This window comes from Pyxicephalus adspersus, chromosome 8, assembly GCF_032062135.1.
Source record: "Pyxicephalus adspersus chromosome 8, UCB_Pads_2.0, whole genome shotgun sequence".
Lineage (NCBI taxonomy): Eukaryota > Metazoa > Chordata > Amphibia > Anura > Pyxicephalidae > Pyxicephalus > Pyxicephalus adspersus.
Genome location: NC_092865.1, coordinates 15,553,532 through 15,571,649, shown reverse-complemented (window position 1 = coordinate 15,571,649; position 18,118 = coordinate 15,553,532). Strand labels below are relative to the sequence as shown.

The 18,118-nt window shown below is 38.3% G+C and overlaps 1 protein-coding gene across 1 annotated transcript; it reads right to left on the bottom strand.

Annotated features, from left to right (window-relative positions):
• Nucleotides 1–1,606: 1,606 nt before the first annotated feature.
• LOC140336476 (cytochrome P450 4B1-like) lies at nucleotides 1,607–17,975 on the bottom strand. The gene is made up of 12 exons (XM_072419604.1): nucleotides 17,664–17,975; nucleotides 14,089–14,233; nucleotides 13,963–14,007; nucleotides 12,237–12,364; nucleotides 11,632–11,756; nucleotides 9,104–9,255; nucleotides 8,131–8,237; nucleotides 7,181–7,371; nucleotides 5,364–5,497; nucleotides 5,210–5,274; nucleotides 4,726–4,808; nucleotides 1,607–2,106 (listed from the first exon to the last, which is right to left on the bottom strand). The coding sequence occupies exons 1-12, from the start codon at nucleotides 17,853–17,855 to the stop codon at nucleotides 1,929–1,931; spliced, it is 1,545 nt and encodes a 514-aa protein (XP_072275705.1). The 5' UTR covers nucleotides 17,856–17,975; the 3' UTR covers nucleotides 1,607–1,928.
• Nucleotides 17,976–18,118: the final 143 nt, after the last annotated feature.

The following is an 18,118-nucleotide window of genomic DNA, read 5'->3' as shown; positions in this document are numbered from 1 at the left end:
CAGCATGGCCAATTACAATGGCTGAAAACCCAAACCCAGAAAAAGACCGAGTGAAGATGGTGGCACTGAGTGTACCAAAAAAATGCAAACTGGTGGGTAAGTTTATTTTATTGCAGGGACGTCGCCTTATAATTTTACCTTGGTTCTGCTGTAACCCGTCAAACATATTCTAAGAGGTGCCTTTAACACAAGTTGAGGACTTACTTTGAGAACTAGAAGGAAGCTTAAGTTAAGAACTTGTGTGACCTGGCTCATAGGGAGCGCCTCCCTCTCCACACAGTCACTGTGTGAGAGTTCACTAGAGTTTCCTACTTTCCTTTTAACTTTAAAGTATGAACAAGCTCTATGATTCATGTGTGTAAAAAGAAAAAGACACGTGTTGAACTCGTTTAACCCAACCATATTACACCGGTGAGCATAAGGATTCACGAGCATAAGGTGATTCATGGACAGCATTATATACTAAATAAAGAAATAAAGTTTTTAGTTATGTCCGTAAAAGTTTAAGATTGATAAAATATAGAGATTTCAAACACTTTGTTTACCTGCATATTGGTGGGTGTCTGTATTTTTATGCTGGAATATTGAGGAAAGCTGGGAAGAATTGTACATTGTATAACTATGCAGGGCAATGTGACAGGTTCTCCTTTCAGAACAACCACACCTATTAACACTCACCTTCATGCTCATTGAATTCTGGCCTTACCTGGGCTGCAGCTGGACCTTGTTACTCCAATAAATGTTAAAGTGTACCTGTCTTCCTCAGGCTTATATAGAGTAAAAGCATGAAAGTGCCATGTTAGGGAGGGATTGGCGCAGATATGATAATCTATTAAATGTTGAAATCCAATGCATTTTAGGTATCATACACAAATCTCCTTCCTTCAGGACATGGAGTTATTGTGAATGGTTAGGCAGATTTTGGTGGGGAAATCCTAAATTGTACAGTTCACTTAATTAAGCTTTTTTGACAATATAAAAATACCAGCTTCTAAAGAATTTAAATCTTGGATTAACAAGTTGTTTTTGCAAAATAAATTCAAGACCTGTGCAATAAATATTTGTGTATAACCCCTGAAATGTATTGGTATTTTAATTATTGATAGACTCTTTTTACAACAAAAAATACAAATTAATATCTGCACCAATTCTTAGCATTTGGTGTCCTAATCCTTTCACCTATACACACTGGGCCTGATTTAATACAGCTCTCCAAAGCTGGAGAGAATACACATTTTTTCAGTGAAGCAGGGTAATCCAGCAAACCTGGAATGAACCTGGTCCAGAACTCAAAACATTGGCTAGCAAAGAGCAACTAAGTTTGAAGAAATCCACTCTAGGTTTGTTGGATCACCCAGCTTCACTGATGAAAGTATATTCTTTCCAGGTTAGGGGAGCTTTAATAAATCAGGCCCACTGACTCCACCAAGAACCCATTGGGGCTTCACCAGGCAGTAGAGAGCTGGCACATGATACCAAGCAAATGATTTGGCAAAAAATTCCATCAAGCTTGATGTCCAGTGCTCCACCACCCTAATACATTTAACTAGCAAGACTTATGTACCAAAAAAGAGCAAACACGACTAAAACAAAGTAATCAATGGAAAAGACTACAAAAGTTAAATTTTAATTTTATGAATTACTGGACGTGGCACAATGTTATTTGCCTTACTAAATAAATCTTGGTCACATCATTGCACCCTGTTAAGTATTTGGCAGGAACTGTATGAACCCTGACTCAGGCTACATATAGTGGCACACCGTGTAATAGGTGCACATTAATATATTGTTTAATAAACCTGTTCTTTGCAAAAATGAAGTATAAAATTACAAAAAAATTGCCAGTTCATAAAATTACACTTTGCTCTTTTTGAAAGACTATTTTCTTCAGGTTTAGGTGATTTGAGTTCATAAAATTATACTTTATTCTATTTGGAAGAGTCTATTTTCTTTAGGTTTAGATGTATTCCATTTAAGGATCGCAGGACTAACTGAGGAAGAAGTAAGGGTTCCTTTCCATTATCTGGGTATAATTCAAATCTCTGTATTGTAAGTGCGATGGCCACCTTCATCTCATTCATTGCAAAGTTCTGTCCAATGCAGTTTCTGGAAGGAGAAATAAAAAGCTCTTAGTTTTTTCTTAGTAAAGTCATATTAAAATATTTTTGCACTATAGTAAGTAATTTACATTTCACACTCAAAAAACAAAACAAAGGATTTGTATGCCAAAAAGGGCAAAATATTGCTTATCTTGTAACTATAAACTCTGTGACAGCTCTGCTGCACATTTTTTTTCTATGCAAATACCAACTTTAGGAACCAGTCAGGTCAGTATTTGTATAGGCTCAGACACACTACCCCACATGGGACAGATTGTGCTTAGGCCTGGTACTTGGTCACTGAGACACTCAGCGTGGTCACAGAGGAGGTGTCTACCTTCGCTAATCCCCAAATCAGCACAACTAGGCAGCTGACATAGCTAAATTTATCACATTCACTATAGAAAACAATTACAGGTAGTTCCTGAGTTACAGACATCCAACATACGGACGACTCTTAGATACGAACGGGGCTTCCCTGCTTGTTGGTGTGCAGGATGCCTGATAAGGGGAGAGGGTGGTTTGCAGGACTTGCAGAAAAAGTCTTTTGCTAAATGCAGCTGAGTTTGTGGATGATCTTAAGGACCAAGCTCTTTCTGCAGCTTCTTGTAACTCTTTAATGACAAGACAAACTGCAGTTGTTTCTTTTTGCATATCAAATCACAGCTTGCTCTAGAAGTTAATGAAATATCTAGGCTCCATAATTTTTTTTTTCCTTTGTTTGTGATTAACTCACAGTGATTATTTTATATAGTACCATGCTGCCTAATATTATGTTGGGACAAACATCTGCCCTAATTGCATTTATTAAAAGAATGTACCTGTTCCAACTTACATACAAATTCAACTTAAGAACAAACCTTCAGTCCCTGTCTTGCATGTAACCCAGGGACTACCTGTATTTAGGAATAGAAGTACCGTATTTTTCGGACTATAAGACGCTCCGGCCTATAAGACGCACCCAATTTTAAAGGAGAAAAACCTAGAAAAAAAAGATTCTGAACAAAATACTAAAAAATCACTCTGTGTCAATGTATCGCCTTCTAATCACTCTGTGTCAATGTATCCCCTTCTAATCACTCTGACACAGAGTGATCAGAAGGGGATACATTGACACAGAGTGATTAGAAGGGGATACATTGACACAGAGTGATTAGAAGGGGATACATTGACACAATGTATCCCCTTCTGATCACCCTGTGCCAAAAAATCATACTCACCCGATACCGCGATCCAGCCTGCTTACCGGATCGCGAGGGCACGTGTGCCGGCTTCTCCTCGCTCAGAGGAGGAGGAGGAGACACGCACTGCAGCCGGGAGGAGAGCCAGGAGAAGCCGGCACCCGTGCCCTCGCGATCCGGTAAGCAGGCTGGATCAGCCTGCTTATGGGATCGCTGGGGTATGCGTGTCGGCTTCTCCTCGCTCAGAGGAGGAGGAGACACTCACTGCAGCCAGGAGGAGAGCGAGGAGAAGAAGAAGCCCACAGCATCGCGGGATCGCGGTATCGGGTGAGTATGATTTTTTTTAATTATATTTAACATGTATTCGGTGTATAAGACGCACCCACTTTTCCCCCCCAGTTTTGGGGAAGAAAAAGTGCGTCTTATAGTCCGAAAAATACGGTATTAACTGTGAAAAAACAATCAGATTTTCCTTTTTTATTAGTTTGGTGCTGGAGGCACAATGGACGATGATTACTGATTAGCTGCTCTGGGTTATTTGTTAAGATATAACACCATCCAAAGATGATATTTTCGGTACACAACCCCTAGGCCCTTTCTGAATGCAAACAATTCAACCATAGAAAGAAATTACTCTCAGTCAAAAACTCTGCTTTCTGCCATAACAATGGAGTCTGGCTGGTAATATACAGAGGCCTTGACAAAAATACCAAAACAGCAAAAATAACAAGGCTGTTAAGGAACAGATTCCTATGTCACACATAACAGTAAAGCCTTCATTGTATTTTTTTAGACCCACTGGCCACCTGGTTCCCAGGATTTTTTAAGGTCCTATCCCACATATTGAAACCATTTAACTATTTTCCAAAACATGTAGTGATATAAAGGGACTAAGATACCATATGTGGAGCTGGAGTGCAAGAGGTGGATACAACCATTATACATGCCAATCATTCTCTTATTTCTACAAATTCCAGAATAATATTTGGTAAAAAATATAGCAAAATATAAATTTATTTGCTACTGTACCCTGTATGTGAATGGCCCCAGCACCAATGGTTAGGAATGAAGGGAGTACAGAATATAGGGGAAACAGTACACAAATTTGTCAGTTAGCAGAAAATAAGAGATGATGTTGGAGACAAAAAACATCTAGTTTTCATTGTTTTAAGTCTCATAAATTTTCAATCTAGGAGACCTTGGCTGCCTCTGTCCTAAACCTAACAATGCCCCTAGACCAAAGCAATGCCCCTAGACCATATCAATGCCCCTGCTCTATTAAAAGATGTACTGATAGGGTCGCTATGCATTGATCGTGGCAAGGTGAGGGGAACCAATAGTAGTTGAATTAGGTTAACTCCCCCCCCACCTTTCTTCCCGAATAATCAAGGGATAGACCATCTCTCATGTCCTCAGTTTAATAAAACCATATATTTTGTGTATACCTTGATCCAGCTGAGAAGGGCAGAAAAGCATGTGAGTGTCTTTCAAAGGAATTTTCTGGTGAAAACCTCAATGGATCAAATACCTAAAAGTAAGGAAGACAGCCATTGTTCACATTCTATACAGAAAAGCAGTTAAACAACTTTCTCATATAAATAAAACAAATTGTTGTCTGTACTCTTGTCTCGGAGATGTACTTGTTCTGAATCTTGTCCAATCAAGAACTAAAGAAGCAAAACATTGTACAAAGTGGTACAAAGAATAGGCAAAAAATACAAAATCTAATAAATACTGTAATAGTGAAAAAATAAAATTTTGCTCAGGGTCAATTGAACTCCATCATGAACAAATATTGTTATCTTAATCCTCAGGGCACCTTTTCTCTGTTCATATTCTGCATTGAAGTGTTTAGTGCTATAGTGTTTGATTTTTTTCACTGATCTGTATGGTTCAATAAAATGGAAAAGATTAGAAAACCGAAATTACCTCTGGATCATCCCACAAGCTGGAGCATCTATTAATAGCATACAGACTTAGCAGAACATGAATACCTGGAACACAATAAGAACCAAAATCATTTGTCAGATATTCCAGTGATTCCAGTGATGATATATTGAAAAAATTAGAAACAATTCCTGACCTTTAGGAATTCTCCGCCCATCACAGAAAGTTATTGGAGAGGTAAGTTCACGAGCTATCCCTGGCACGGGTGGATACAGACGCATGCTCTCCTTAATACACATGGTGATATACGGCATCTTACTCAGATCCTCCCTAATCACATACAAGTTTTTAAATTCAATTTCTGCCCCAATACCAATGGTTTACAAATACAAAAATCATATATACATATATAGTGATATAATAAGGCTCTCCAGGAATGACGAAGATCATGGAAGAATGTGGTTGATTCAGACTTAGAATGGATCCGGTCCAGGACTAAGCACCCTAGCCAACTAAAGCAAATGATAAATTATTTACAGGTTTGCTGAATTGCCCCATGTTCTCCTATGATAGTCTATCTTCTCCCATCTTAAGTGTTGCAATGCCATTCATTTTAAATTGCACTACAATGTATTTTGCAAACCCACCCAAAACTACATTTATTCTCTATAAGTACATACCATCTGTGTGCTGTTGTGCAGTCCATTACAAAAGGTGATCATTTCTGGTTTAGGTGTGTGGAGTTGTATTGCACACCCAAATAAATAGGCCACCTAATAAAACCATTTAACTGTTTTTTCAAAAATGTAGTGATGTAAAGGGACTAAGATACCATCTGTGCAAGTGCAAGGGGTGGAGTACTAGGGATGAGCGAGAATCCTTCTGACATTCTCGCGAAAATTACCTCAAACTTCTGATGAGTCCGCGAAATTTCGGTGAACAGATTTCGATTTCACAGACCCATCGGAAGATGCTATCAGCTGCAATGTTATTGTGTTACTGCTAGTGTGACTCCCACGGCTGTGCTCACCAATAAATGCAGCCATGGGAATCATCACAGGATTATTCCCACGGCTGCATTCATTCATGATGAGCACAGCTGCTGGACTTCTGTGTTCTTGGATAGAGAATCTCTATCCAAGAACACATACTACAGGGCTGCAAAAGCAATCAAGGGAGCTCCCCTGATTGCTTTCACAGGTCCCAAAAAATTTGATCCCGACGGCCGAATTTACACTGTTCTCGCTTACATGTTCAGTAAGGCCCAATTTGCAGCAAGATCAAATTTTAAAATTTGCTCGCTCTTCCCTAGTGGATAAAATTATTATATATGTCAATGATTCTCTCATTTACACAAATTCCAGAATTTTTCTTTCAAAAGTCCAAAGAGTAATGTTTTGTGAATTATATAGGAAAGGACAAATTTATTTGGTACTGTACCCTGTATGTGAATGACCCCAGCACCAATGGGAGGTATGAAGGGAGTACAAAAGTATAGGGCAAACATTACAAAAAGATGGAAGTTAGCAGAAAATGACAAATGATGTTTGGGACTAAAATCCATGTAGTTTTCATTATTTTATGGTACAAATCTCATACATTTTCAATCTACGAGACTTTGGCTGTCTCTGTCTTTTGTCTGTCTCCAGTGTGGCTGATTGACTGTCCTCCGAGACCATCTCTCATTTCCCTAGTTTATTAAAAACATATATTTTGTGTATACTTTGATTTTTTTGTACATACCATATGTGTGCTGTGGTGCGGTGCATTACAAAAGCTGATCCCTTCCTGGTTTAGGTGTGTGGAGTTGTATTGGACACCCAAATTAAATAGGCCTTAACCTGTGGAATACTAAACATTAATGTGCATGCATTAAAGCACAGCAACAGTAAGAAAGGGCTCCTAAACATTTTTCAGAATCTCTATATTGTCTGTGGCTCTGTTGGGAAGATTTCACCTTAAAATAAGCTGGTACAATGTTACACAATACAAAAATATAAATAGAATTCTCACAATTCCACAGTATTTCGATCTCCAAGGACTTCTCTGATCTCCTCCCGACATTTCTCCTGATGTTCAGGGTATTTGGCCATACAGTATAGTGCCCAGGAGATGCCACTGGCCGTTGTATCGTGTCCTTCAAACATGAATGTGTCTACCTCTGCACGCAGGTCCTCATCAGACAAACCCTGACCGTTCTCATCCTGCGTAAAAGGAAAATATCAACCAACAGACCTGGATTTGTACTTTTTATGTCCCCTAATCTGGCTTCTAGGGGTCAATACTGGAGAAAAAGTGGAGGGTCATTGGTGGGAGCCATGATGGTTGTGGGCAGAATAGGCCTATGCTAAGCACTTCTATGTATTATAATGATTATATTACAACAGCCACAAATGTAAAAATGTCACCCTGTGCTAGGTAGTCTTTAGAGAAATCCGGCCCTGCATGCCAAATACTGCTACTGACAAACAACTTTTTTTGGTTTCTTATGGTTCTACTCCCACACATCAGCAAAACAATGATACAAATTTGAAGCCTGTATCTAGATAAAAGCTATCTACTTCCCTTCTCTTTCTTTTTAGGTATTCTTTACTATGTGAAGCAAAATATGCTCACCTAAATCTGCTGTGCAAGTCATTTGACAGTGCTTCTTCAGGGTCTTCGGGATCATTGATCCAACTCTGCAGATGCACCCCCTGTCCTCATCTGTGCCCTATTGCTGATATCACCATTGCATCTATTTCTTCATTCTGAAAACACCACTTTACTGGACAGACACGAGTAAGAGGCCGTGATGATGACACAAACCCCACCAGAAGTACATGGGAAGAAAAGATTTGGAGCTAGAGTGTCGGGGATAGGATTATCCTGGAGATCAACGCTAAATATATTCTATACCATTAATTGTATTGTAGCGATTCCTCTCTTCATTAGATAAATGCAGATAAATACATTCTCTTAACCTTAGCACAGAGAAGAATGTCCAGAAAATCCCGATGTCTCTTCTGAAGAATCTTCGCCAACTCTTTCTCTTTCTTGTGGGATTCTTTCCTTTCCTTAATAACTGCATCTATTAGAAATGAACCATATAAAAATGTTGCAGAATACAAAGCTACCTGAACTTTACTGCTCACCAACTATGCACCAAATAGGGAGAGCTAAACAAATTGAGGTATCTCATTTACCAATCTGATAACCCTGGGTCCATTGAGCTTCATTTCTATAGTTATAGCCCAGGAAAATTCTTATAAACTAATGTGGTACTGACACCTAGGGGAGGGAGATGGAAGTGTAGACTAATAGGTTCCTATAGTACTTGGAGAGGTGGCTAAAAAAAAAGTTATACTAGATGTTACTACATGTTACTAAAGGGGCCACTGTGATTGATGTCTATTTTAAAGTACATGGTTTATTGGAACTTACCTTTTCACGTAGACATGCTAAAAATTATGTAAAGTAGGAAATGCGTTATATATAAATATGTATTAGACTAGGTAAGACTGCTGCTGATCATATATTTTCAAGGGGTGCTGAAAGTTATATAGCAACTAGAAGCTGTCACTGAATGCAGGATTAATTGTATAAGTATTGAACGGGGTATTATCTCTACTCAGAACCACCAGACAATATATATTTGAGAACATTACTAGATTGTAAGCTCTTCGGGGCAGGGTCCTCCTCTCCTGTATCACTGTCTATTTTAGTCTGTCATTTGCAACCCCTATTTAATGTACAGCGCTGCGTAATATGTTGGCGCTATATAAATCCTCTTTATTATTAATAATAATAATATTAGGCTTTTATCTACCATAACACAAATAAAGCAAACCTCTGTGCAAATGCACTGTCCTTTTTGCTCTCCCGAATGGAAATGTATGGGGATAGGGGTGCAAAGAAATATCATAAAGACAAAATATGTCAGATGTATATGTATACCTGTATGCTGATGTGCTATCCTTAGAGCTCTCCTGAATCGGAATCCATGGGGACTCAGGTGGAAAATAAAATCGCTGTGATAAGGCAGACAGGTGAATCTATAATCCACCAGGTAAGAGAGATCATATACCGCCTTGATGTAGGCACTTTCACTAAGGAGAAGATAAACAAATACAGATAAAAGCATGGTATTAAGCTTCTCTCTCTCTCTCTCTCTCTCTCTCTCTCTATATATATATATATATATATATATATATATATATACAACTTTTATCATGCCTTGCCATAAAACCATTGCCCATGCACACATGCATTATACAATAGAGGGTTATAAAACTTTGTGCCACTTGAAATATCTCTTCATTCGTAGCTGCTGCTTACATGCAAGAGAATCTAAAAGATTCCGCAACTTGGATGAAACTGTTGGCTTCTATTCAGCAAATTGCAAATTTTTACAACATCTCTCTGGTTTGCAGAACTAACACTTAAGTTGCTGCTGTCCATTTATTGTTAGTTTTCCTTTTTGATGATTGTTGAATCAGAATTCATCAGGAGTACAAAATCATATCGAGACATATTTCCTTTTTACTGTGTCCCAGGTTTACTAAAAGCTCCTTGGCTTCTCTGTACAATTCAGATTTTAATTATCATTTAAATATGTCTAAAAGCTCATTTCGTATTCTGGTGATTATTGCCACCAAAACAAAAAAAGAGCACACCTCCATGTTTAATTGCCTCCTGAATAGAAGTAAAATGGAAGACTCCTTGGAAGATTCAAGGGTAAATCTGCTCAATGAGCAATAAAACTAGACCATGGAATGATCAGATTTTATTACAGTCCACATTACTTTATACATTTTAAACATTTCTGCAGAGCTGCAGTAAAAATTCTAGCTGATGGTAATGGAGGGTCCATTAATAAAAAGAAATATATTCTATTCAACCAATATATCTAAAGTAAGCCTCATTTCTTTCTACGGGCTCAAATACAGGCAAATATTTTCTTCCAAAAGCAGAGAAAAAAATAGTTAATCACTTAGTGTTTTAGGAATGACTACAGCAGCCAATTGATCTCTTGACTCAGTTTTAACTTTTGCTGGAAAATTTTAGAAGGTGATTGGTTGCTGAGGACAGCACAACATTGTTTTCATATTTTATACATCCTTTTGGGGTCTATTTTTAAAACAATGAATCTGACATTCCCTGGAGAACCTTCCAGGTCCATGTGTTTCAATGACAGTAATTGATTCTCCATCTAGGAATGGTGGAAAGGATTTCCCTGTTTATAAACAGAGCCTATTGTGTTTTGGCTGCTGAACAGTTAGCATATAATTATTCTTAAAATGTCTTAAAATTTAAATATCTAACATTATATATCACAGCGCTGCATACTATGTTGGCGCTATATACATCCTGTTTATTATTATTATTATTAATAATAATAATAATTATTATTATTATTATTAATAATAATATTAAGCACATTTTTTTGGTTGTACCACATTTCTATTGACTGATCCTGCTAGGACAGGGGTCAGCAAACTTTTTGGACTACTAGGCCATTTCAGGAGGTCAAGAAGGCACACTAGGCCAGAAGAAACAAGGTGTCCAAGGAAAGGTTTTTTCCAACCGTGACTGCAAGCGAGCAGCCCTCAGTCTTCCGTTCATCCGCGGTGTAGTCTCCGTACGTGTGAGTGTGCTTAGCATCAAAATGCCTCCTGAGATTCGACTGCTTGAAAGTGCTGTTGGTGTCGTTGCACACTAAACACAGGGCTTTGTTGCTGCGTTGGACGAGGAATAATTTGTCAGTCCATTCGGGGTTGAAGTCATGAGGTTCGAGGTCTACCTTCTGAGGCTGGTAACTGCGTGTTGCTTCTGCTCTTTAGGCATAGTAATTGGGGTTACTGTGCAGGAACTCGATGATATCGCAGGAACTCGCGACAACGCAACAATTCAATTAGGCCAGATCCAATAATAAATACCTAGGGGGGCGTTAGGCCGGACTGGAATATTGGCTAGGTCGTATCTGGCCTAAAGGCCGGAGTTTGCCTACCTCTGTGCTAGGAGATCCTGGATTGGGTGACTACACTGTTGATTCTGCAACAAAATCACACAACAGCAATGCCACCTGGTGGTCAGGGTTGTCTTAACAGGCTATGTAGTTTTCAATGGACTTTGAATAGGAGACATATTTTGATACTTCAGTTCCACTTTTTAGGCAGTTACAACTGTCTGTCTGTTATCTTTGGAAAAAATGTGTACACCATATAAATAACTACTATTGTAAAAACTGCTAAATGGGTATTTATAACATCTGTTTAACACTCTAACTTTACAGATTGGTTGAAGAATGTGAAACATAACAGTTCTGCTGGGAGGATCAACAGGCAATGTTACAGAGGGGACTTATTGATAGAAGAATAGTGCATTATATATGTATTTTTTTCTATGGCAAGCCCTTTAGTATGCTGTATTAAGCTTGAATTTTTCAATAATGGAAGCTGGTGAATAAATTCTCGGATACTAACCTGTCATATTGGCAGTTGCTTTGGTAACTGAAGGCACATTTCATGATAGTGTCCAGTGTCATAAGACTGACATGATGGAAGAGTTCCACTGGATTCTTATCTGGGGTGATACAATCCCATTTATCCTAAAATAATGGTAAAAAATATATAAAAAAAAACAAAACAATATAATTTATTAAAAGATAATAAAAGAACCTACAAATCATAAGAAATACAATAAACAGAATATATTAGCACTGAGACATTCATTACACATTATCACCATATGTAATGAAACTGTTTGAAAGAAAGATGTGCTACTTATAACAACCAATCAGATTTAAAAATTAAAAGGAAAAATCCTATTGGTAGTTTTGGACAGCTACAAAAAGGAGTTTAGAATTTAAATCAATTATCCAACTGTGTGAAAAGTAAATTACTGTATATTTATTTCATATGCACAAGACTGATTATTTAACATAAATAGGCAGTAATTGATTCCCACAAGGAAATGTTTAAGGGAAAGTCAGATTCTCTGTTTTTTAAATAGAGCCCTATGATAAATTAAATCCTTATTTCAGCTATGATTTGAATTAAACATACTAATATATGCTTTTTGTAATTACCAGCATGACATTCACACAGTCTGACATCAGTTTGACGTATGGCTTCAACACATCATAATGGAAGGCGGGCGTCAGCAGCTTACGGTGCTGGTACCATTTCTGGCCCGATAACACCAGCAACCCTTTACCTAAATGATTGAAAAAGATTATGAAAGACACAAATCAGTTTAAGATTCACAGATAGATTTTTATAAAGTTGTGCAGGGATTTCACACTCTTTCTTTCTTCATGGAATATTAAAATTAAATGTACTGTATAATATGTGCAAGATTAATTTACAAAGAAAGAAACTGAGCTGAAAGAATGCCAATTGCTTGAATGTATCTTTTTGTTTCCTTCACACATATAGTGTAGTGATTATCTGAACATCTGAGCTACATACTCATTTTAAATCAAAATGTATTAAAGGAAAAATTTACAGAAAACCAACTGATCTTAGATCATTTGAGAAATCCAACAGGATTCAAAACTTCAGTCTTTATTGGCCTAAATTTGGAGCTCATCAATTATATATTGGCTTAGCAAATCTATCTGGTGGCCATTGAAAGTTGTCAACAACTACTGGATGGATTGGGTGAGCCATTTGCAATGTCCAAGAACAAGTTTAGTGTGTGGGTATAGAGTATAGCTTAACCAATTTATTATCCAGTTCTGCATACTTGTATTCTTCATTAGATTCAGTAATGACCAGGGCCAATTTAACTCCTGAAAGCTGTAATATTCTAAACAGCCTTTCTCATTTTTTTTTACCATGGGGGAACACCTTGAATAATTTCAGATCTTAGGAACCCCTGCTATAATTATTACATCCACAGCTCACAGTATATTAGAGAAGTGGTCATTAAGAATGCCTCGTACATTGCCGGCCATAAGGAAGAATGTCATCCTTACAGATACCCAAAAAGATTATTGGGGTCAGGTAAACTGAGTTGAGAGCCCCAAATTGCTCATTGCTCAAGGAACCCCTAGCAAAGTCTGGAGTAACCCCAATTGAGAAACAATGTTCTAAACCAGGGGAGTCAAACTCAGGCCTGTGGGCCAGAATTATATTTGGCCCTCAAGAAAATACCAAATTTCTACTAGAGTTGGCCCGCCAGTAGATAGTACATGCACCGCTAATACTAATACAGCAGAATGCTCTGCTGGCACGTCAATCAGGACCCACAAGCGCCCCCTCCTCTGTTGACATTTATTAGTGACCTTTCTCAAATGTAGATATTTTTTCAATTTTTATTATTAAACAGGATTTATATAGCGCCAACATATTACGCAGCGCTGTACATTAAATAGGGATTGCAAATGACAGACTAATACAGACAGTGACTAATACAGACAGTGATACAGGAGGAGAGGACCCTGCCCCGAAGAGCTTACAATCTAGAAGATATAAATATCAAGGCTGGCCCTTGACTTTGGCCCACTGCGTTTTTGAGTTTGACACCCCTGTTCTAAATAATCACTAACACTTTGCATGCCTCTGAGGAAGTTGGCGTTAATAAATTGTTTTTTGTAGTGAAATGTTGACACCTGCGTGGAAGAGAAGCTACAACATTAAACCTGACTGAAGGTGGAGTAGATGGGGCAGCAAATGGGAATTATGCATGTACAGATTATGTTTAAAAGAGAATCTAGTCCACTCCAACACCTAGTCTCTAATGTACAAAACATAAATCACATTGCTTTTAATTTTTGGAGAACTGTTTTCTGTTCAAATAATGATACTTACCAATCCATGGAGTAATGAAGTAATAGCCAAAATTATCCTTTGGATCTGTCAAAAAAAAATACTACTATTAGAAGTCAGCATTATATATAAATAATTCAATTCAATGTCATAAATATCAGGACTTACCCTGTCTAGAGAGAATGGTCTTGGCATAATCAGGATGACAGACAGTCAATGATGCAAAGAAATTCCCCATCCATAGTGGGTAGGCATATGGATACTGTTCAGAATAACGCATAATGATATCCAAGTCTTTTCCATCACCGTGGAACTAAGATTCATATAAAGACACAAACTCAATCGTAAAAGAAACTTGTGATGATCCATAACTGGTTAGTGTTATTGCACACATCTGAATTTCTGTAATACATAAAATAGAAATTCCCACTTTGTTCAGATGTACGGGATGGGTGGTCACATCACTGCGGAGATGAACATTAATTGTCCAACTTGCAAGGCAGCGGGGCAGAGGCACCAAATACAGAATCACCTTTATTTTGGAATTCTTTTAGGGAGCCAGCCTGCTCCCATTATTTTTTGTTTTAGCTGTTTGGAAAGAAATGTCCGTGGTACATAGTAACATGCATCAGAATATCTTAGTGTTTCAAGTTTACAGAAGACATTATTCAGTGATGACCTTAGCACAGAGAATGTGGTTTATGGTAACTCAAGCAAAGTAAGAGCGCAGATTTATTATGCATCATTAAAAGACGTGCTAGAGCCATATACCATGCGGCCGTACACCAAAAGTACAACAACAAAAGATAACAAAGACACATTATCAGATATCTAACTATCAGAAGACATCCTTGATATCATAAGTATAGTCCAAACTCCAGACCTCCGATAGCTGTACAGATTACTACAATTACTGCTGTAATGTAATCAATACAGATCAGGGGCCTACAGACAGAAACCTTATCTCAAATTACATATTTTATTCAGCCCAAAGGTATATTGATAGCAGAGGGAAGACATCTACCTGTTATGATGTACCATCCAATTCAGTTGACAAATCTTTATGTTCTCCATGGAAAAATAAGCCATTTTTTCTTAAGCTGTTGCCTTGTAGTTTAGTAAATACATTTTATTCACTTTAGGATATATGTAGGAAAGTTAGGTAGGTAATTATTTTAAACCTGTTACAAATTTCCTTACATAAAGGATGTACATCTCTTTCCAGGCTTACAACCCTAAGCTGTTGCTTTGCGATGATTGGTCCAATGGTCTGCCTATTGGGTATGTGCATGTTTTTGGCAAACCCGATAGGCAACCTAAAGGAAATTGCTGCTCTTTACAAGGCATTGTAAGCATGGATGGGCCCATTCCCATAGAAATACGTCTACATTTTGTTTACAATGCAAACTTTTTATGGAAATGCTTTTAACTCCATTATATGGCCTTTTTTGGTGAAATGTGACCAGTGTTAATGTTCTTATCATTGGTTTCATTAGTATCAATTCAAAGGCTGATCAATTTGAATATTTGCTTTGCAAGTACCACTTTGCAGGGGACCTATCATTTAGGTAAATATCACCACTTGTTGGGTAATTGCAATTGTTGATGTATTTACATTTCTGGACAATGCTTGACACTGGATCTACCTTTTATTGTTTTGTTTGGTATTTGTGATTTTATTGTATTAGGACTTTTTCACTGTGTGAAGCACTATGCACAAATATATTAAAATCTATGTGGGAATAGGTAAGGCATTACCCGTACAAGGGCAAAATTGTTCTGCTTTTCCAATTAATTCCAGGCTATTCCTCCATAATTTCCAAGGTTTACAGCTAGGCAGAATTTACAATTTTACCTCATTCTTAAGTCTAAGTTTATAACAAAAAATGCTTTCACTGACAGTATCTACAGTTATGATTTTTTCAACAGATCTAAAAAAAATGATTTGCTAATGAACATAGAAAACAAAGTGGGATGATACAAAATGTACTGAAAACGATCACTGAATATAGCTGTGGATATAGCAATCACAGAAGGGGTTCACCAAGACCTGAAAGACCTGAAAACTATTTCAAGGGTTCCCCTGTTAAAAAAAAAGTTTAGAAACACTACTTGAGAGTATACCTAAGGCTATGTACAAACGTGCAATATTTATTGTTGAAAACGAAGGACTAATGACTGATCGTCCGATAAGCGACGCCAATGAATGAGGAATGTCGCTGGAATTGAATGACCATTCCGGCAGATCTGATTGAGCGACGATCATTCGCTATCCATTGTGTGTACGGTTGTTTAGTGATCCTGGATTGTTCTGTGAGACACTTTCTCCTGTAGACGTCACTTCCTGCATCGTTCAAACAATCGTATCTTGTGTGTGTACAATATTGCTGGATTATATTTGAACAAAATAATCATGAATAATCGTTGAGCGGTCGTTAATCGTTTAGTTTTCTGACAACAATTATTGCAGGTGTGTACGTAGCCTTAGTCTGTTGATATCCTATCCAAGATGCCGGCCCCAGTAAAAGTTTCAGGCATTTTAGATGTCTACACGAGGAACGATTTGCAGGTGAATAAAATGTTAGGTGCATATATATTTGTGCTAGAACCTTTTTGTTGAAATAAATATTCTGGCAACAGGGTCTTTTTTCTGCTGTACAACAAAAATAAAGCAATGCACCCTATTCTGCTATTCTCTCCCCATTTTGGTTAAATAGGGGCATTGTGGTTAGCTCAGTGGTTAGCACTCTGGCCTTTGCAGTGCTAGGTCCTAGGTTTAAATCTTGGCCAGGACACTATCTGCATGGATTTTGCAGGTTCTCCCCGTGCTTGCATGGGTTTCCTCTGGGTACTCCATTTATTTCCTCACTTACAAAACATACAGTTAGGTTAAATGGCTTCTTCTCAAATTTGCCTCAGGTTGTATTATGACATATGACCATGGTAGGAACATTAGATTGTGAGCCCCTTTGAGAGACAGTGAATGACGTGACTGTGGACTTGCAAAACTCTACGTTATATGTCGGTGCTTGTGACACCAAGGCAGGATTGGAGGTGGAAGGGAGATATATTTGCCCAGGATTCCACTTTTATGTGAGGTATAATTGCCCAAGATTCCTCTCCTGTGTGGAGTAGCAGGTGGAAGACTCTCACCTGTGAGATAATTAATGAAGAAGCACTAAGGGTGGGGATATAATATAGAGCCAGGAGCTTAGTCAGTAGCTTAACTTGGAGAGACACAGACAGTGGTCTGTGCGGGCTCAGCTTCACTTGAAGAGACACAGACAGGGGTCTGTGCGGGCTCAACTTGGCTTGGAGAGACACAGACAGGGGTTTGTGTCAGTGCAGCTCTATTTGGAGACACAGACAGTCGGTCTGTAAGGGAGCTCGGCTGAGAGACTCAGAAAGTCAGTATGGGTGAGTGAGCTGAAAAGTGAGCAGAAGGTTGCTGAAAGCTTTGTTTGGAGCTGACAGGGAGAAGCCCTCCAGCTGATAGACAGGAATGTCAGATGTAAAGTAAGTGCCGGACAGGCAAGGTTTTCTTTTGCAGTTTTGTTATTTTATCTGCAACCTTCAATAAACCTGGCTGCAAGCCATCTTAACACTTATACTCGGTTTGTAATCTGAGTTGGATGAACCAGACAAGTGTCCTTTGACCCCCGCAAAGGTGATCCTGAGCGTAACCCCTCACAGTGCTATATAAATGAAAGGTAACAATAAATAATCTCAGATATATGGCTTACCTCATGGGCATTCCCATACAGCCAGTGACCTTTAGGACCCGGGAATGAGCTGAATGCTCTGTTTAGCTCCCTCCATCTCACATACAGCTTGAAGGCTTTAAATAGAACATAAAGGAGGCAGAGCCAGGCAGCCCAATGACACAGACCAGAGAAGCTCAATGAAAAGAAGCCAAACAGCATAGGGAAAGCCATGACACATTCCTAGACAAAAGCAGGGTGAAAGCTACAGAGTGGAAAGCGACAGCAGGAAGAGCCTGCCCAGATGACACAGGGACATAGGACAACGTACAGAATCAGATAGAAGATCAGAAAGCGAAGAGGTGGAGCTGAGCACTGTGTAATACCTTCCAAGTAAACAATGCCCTTTAAAGAACACCTGTACAGTATTCATAACAGTCCCCATAGAAGCTGTAGTAAAATGGCTTGCAAATCTAGTATATTGTAATTGTTTGGAT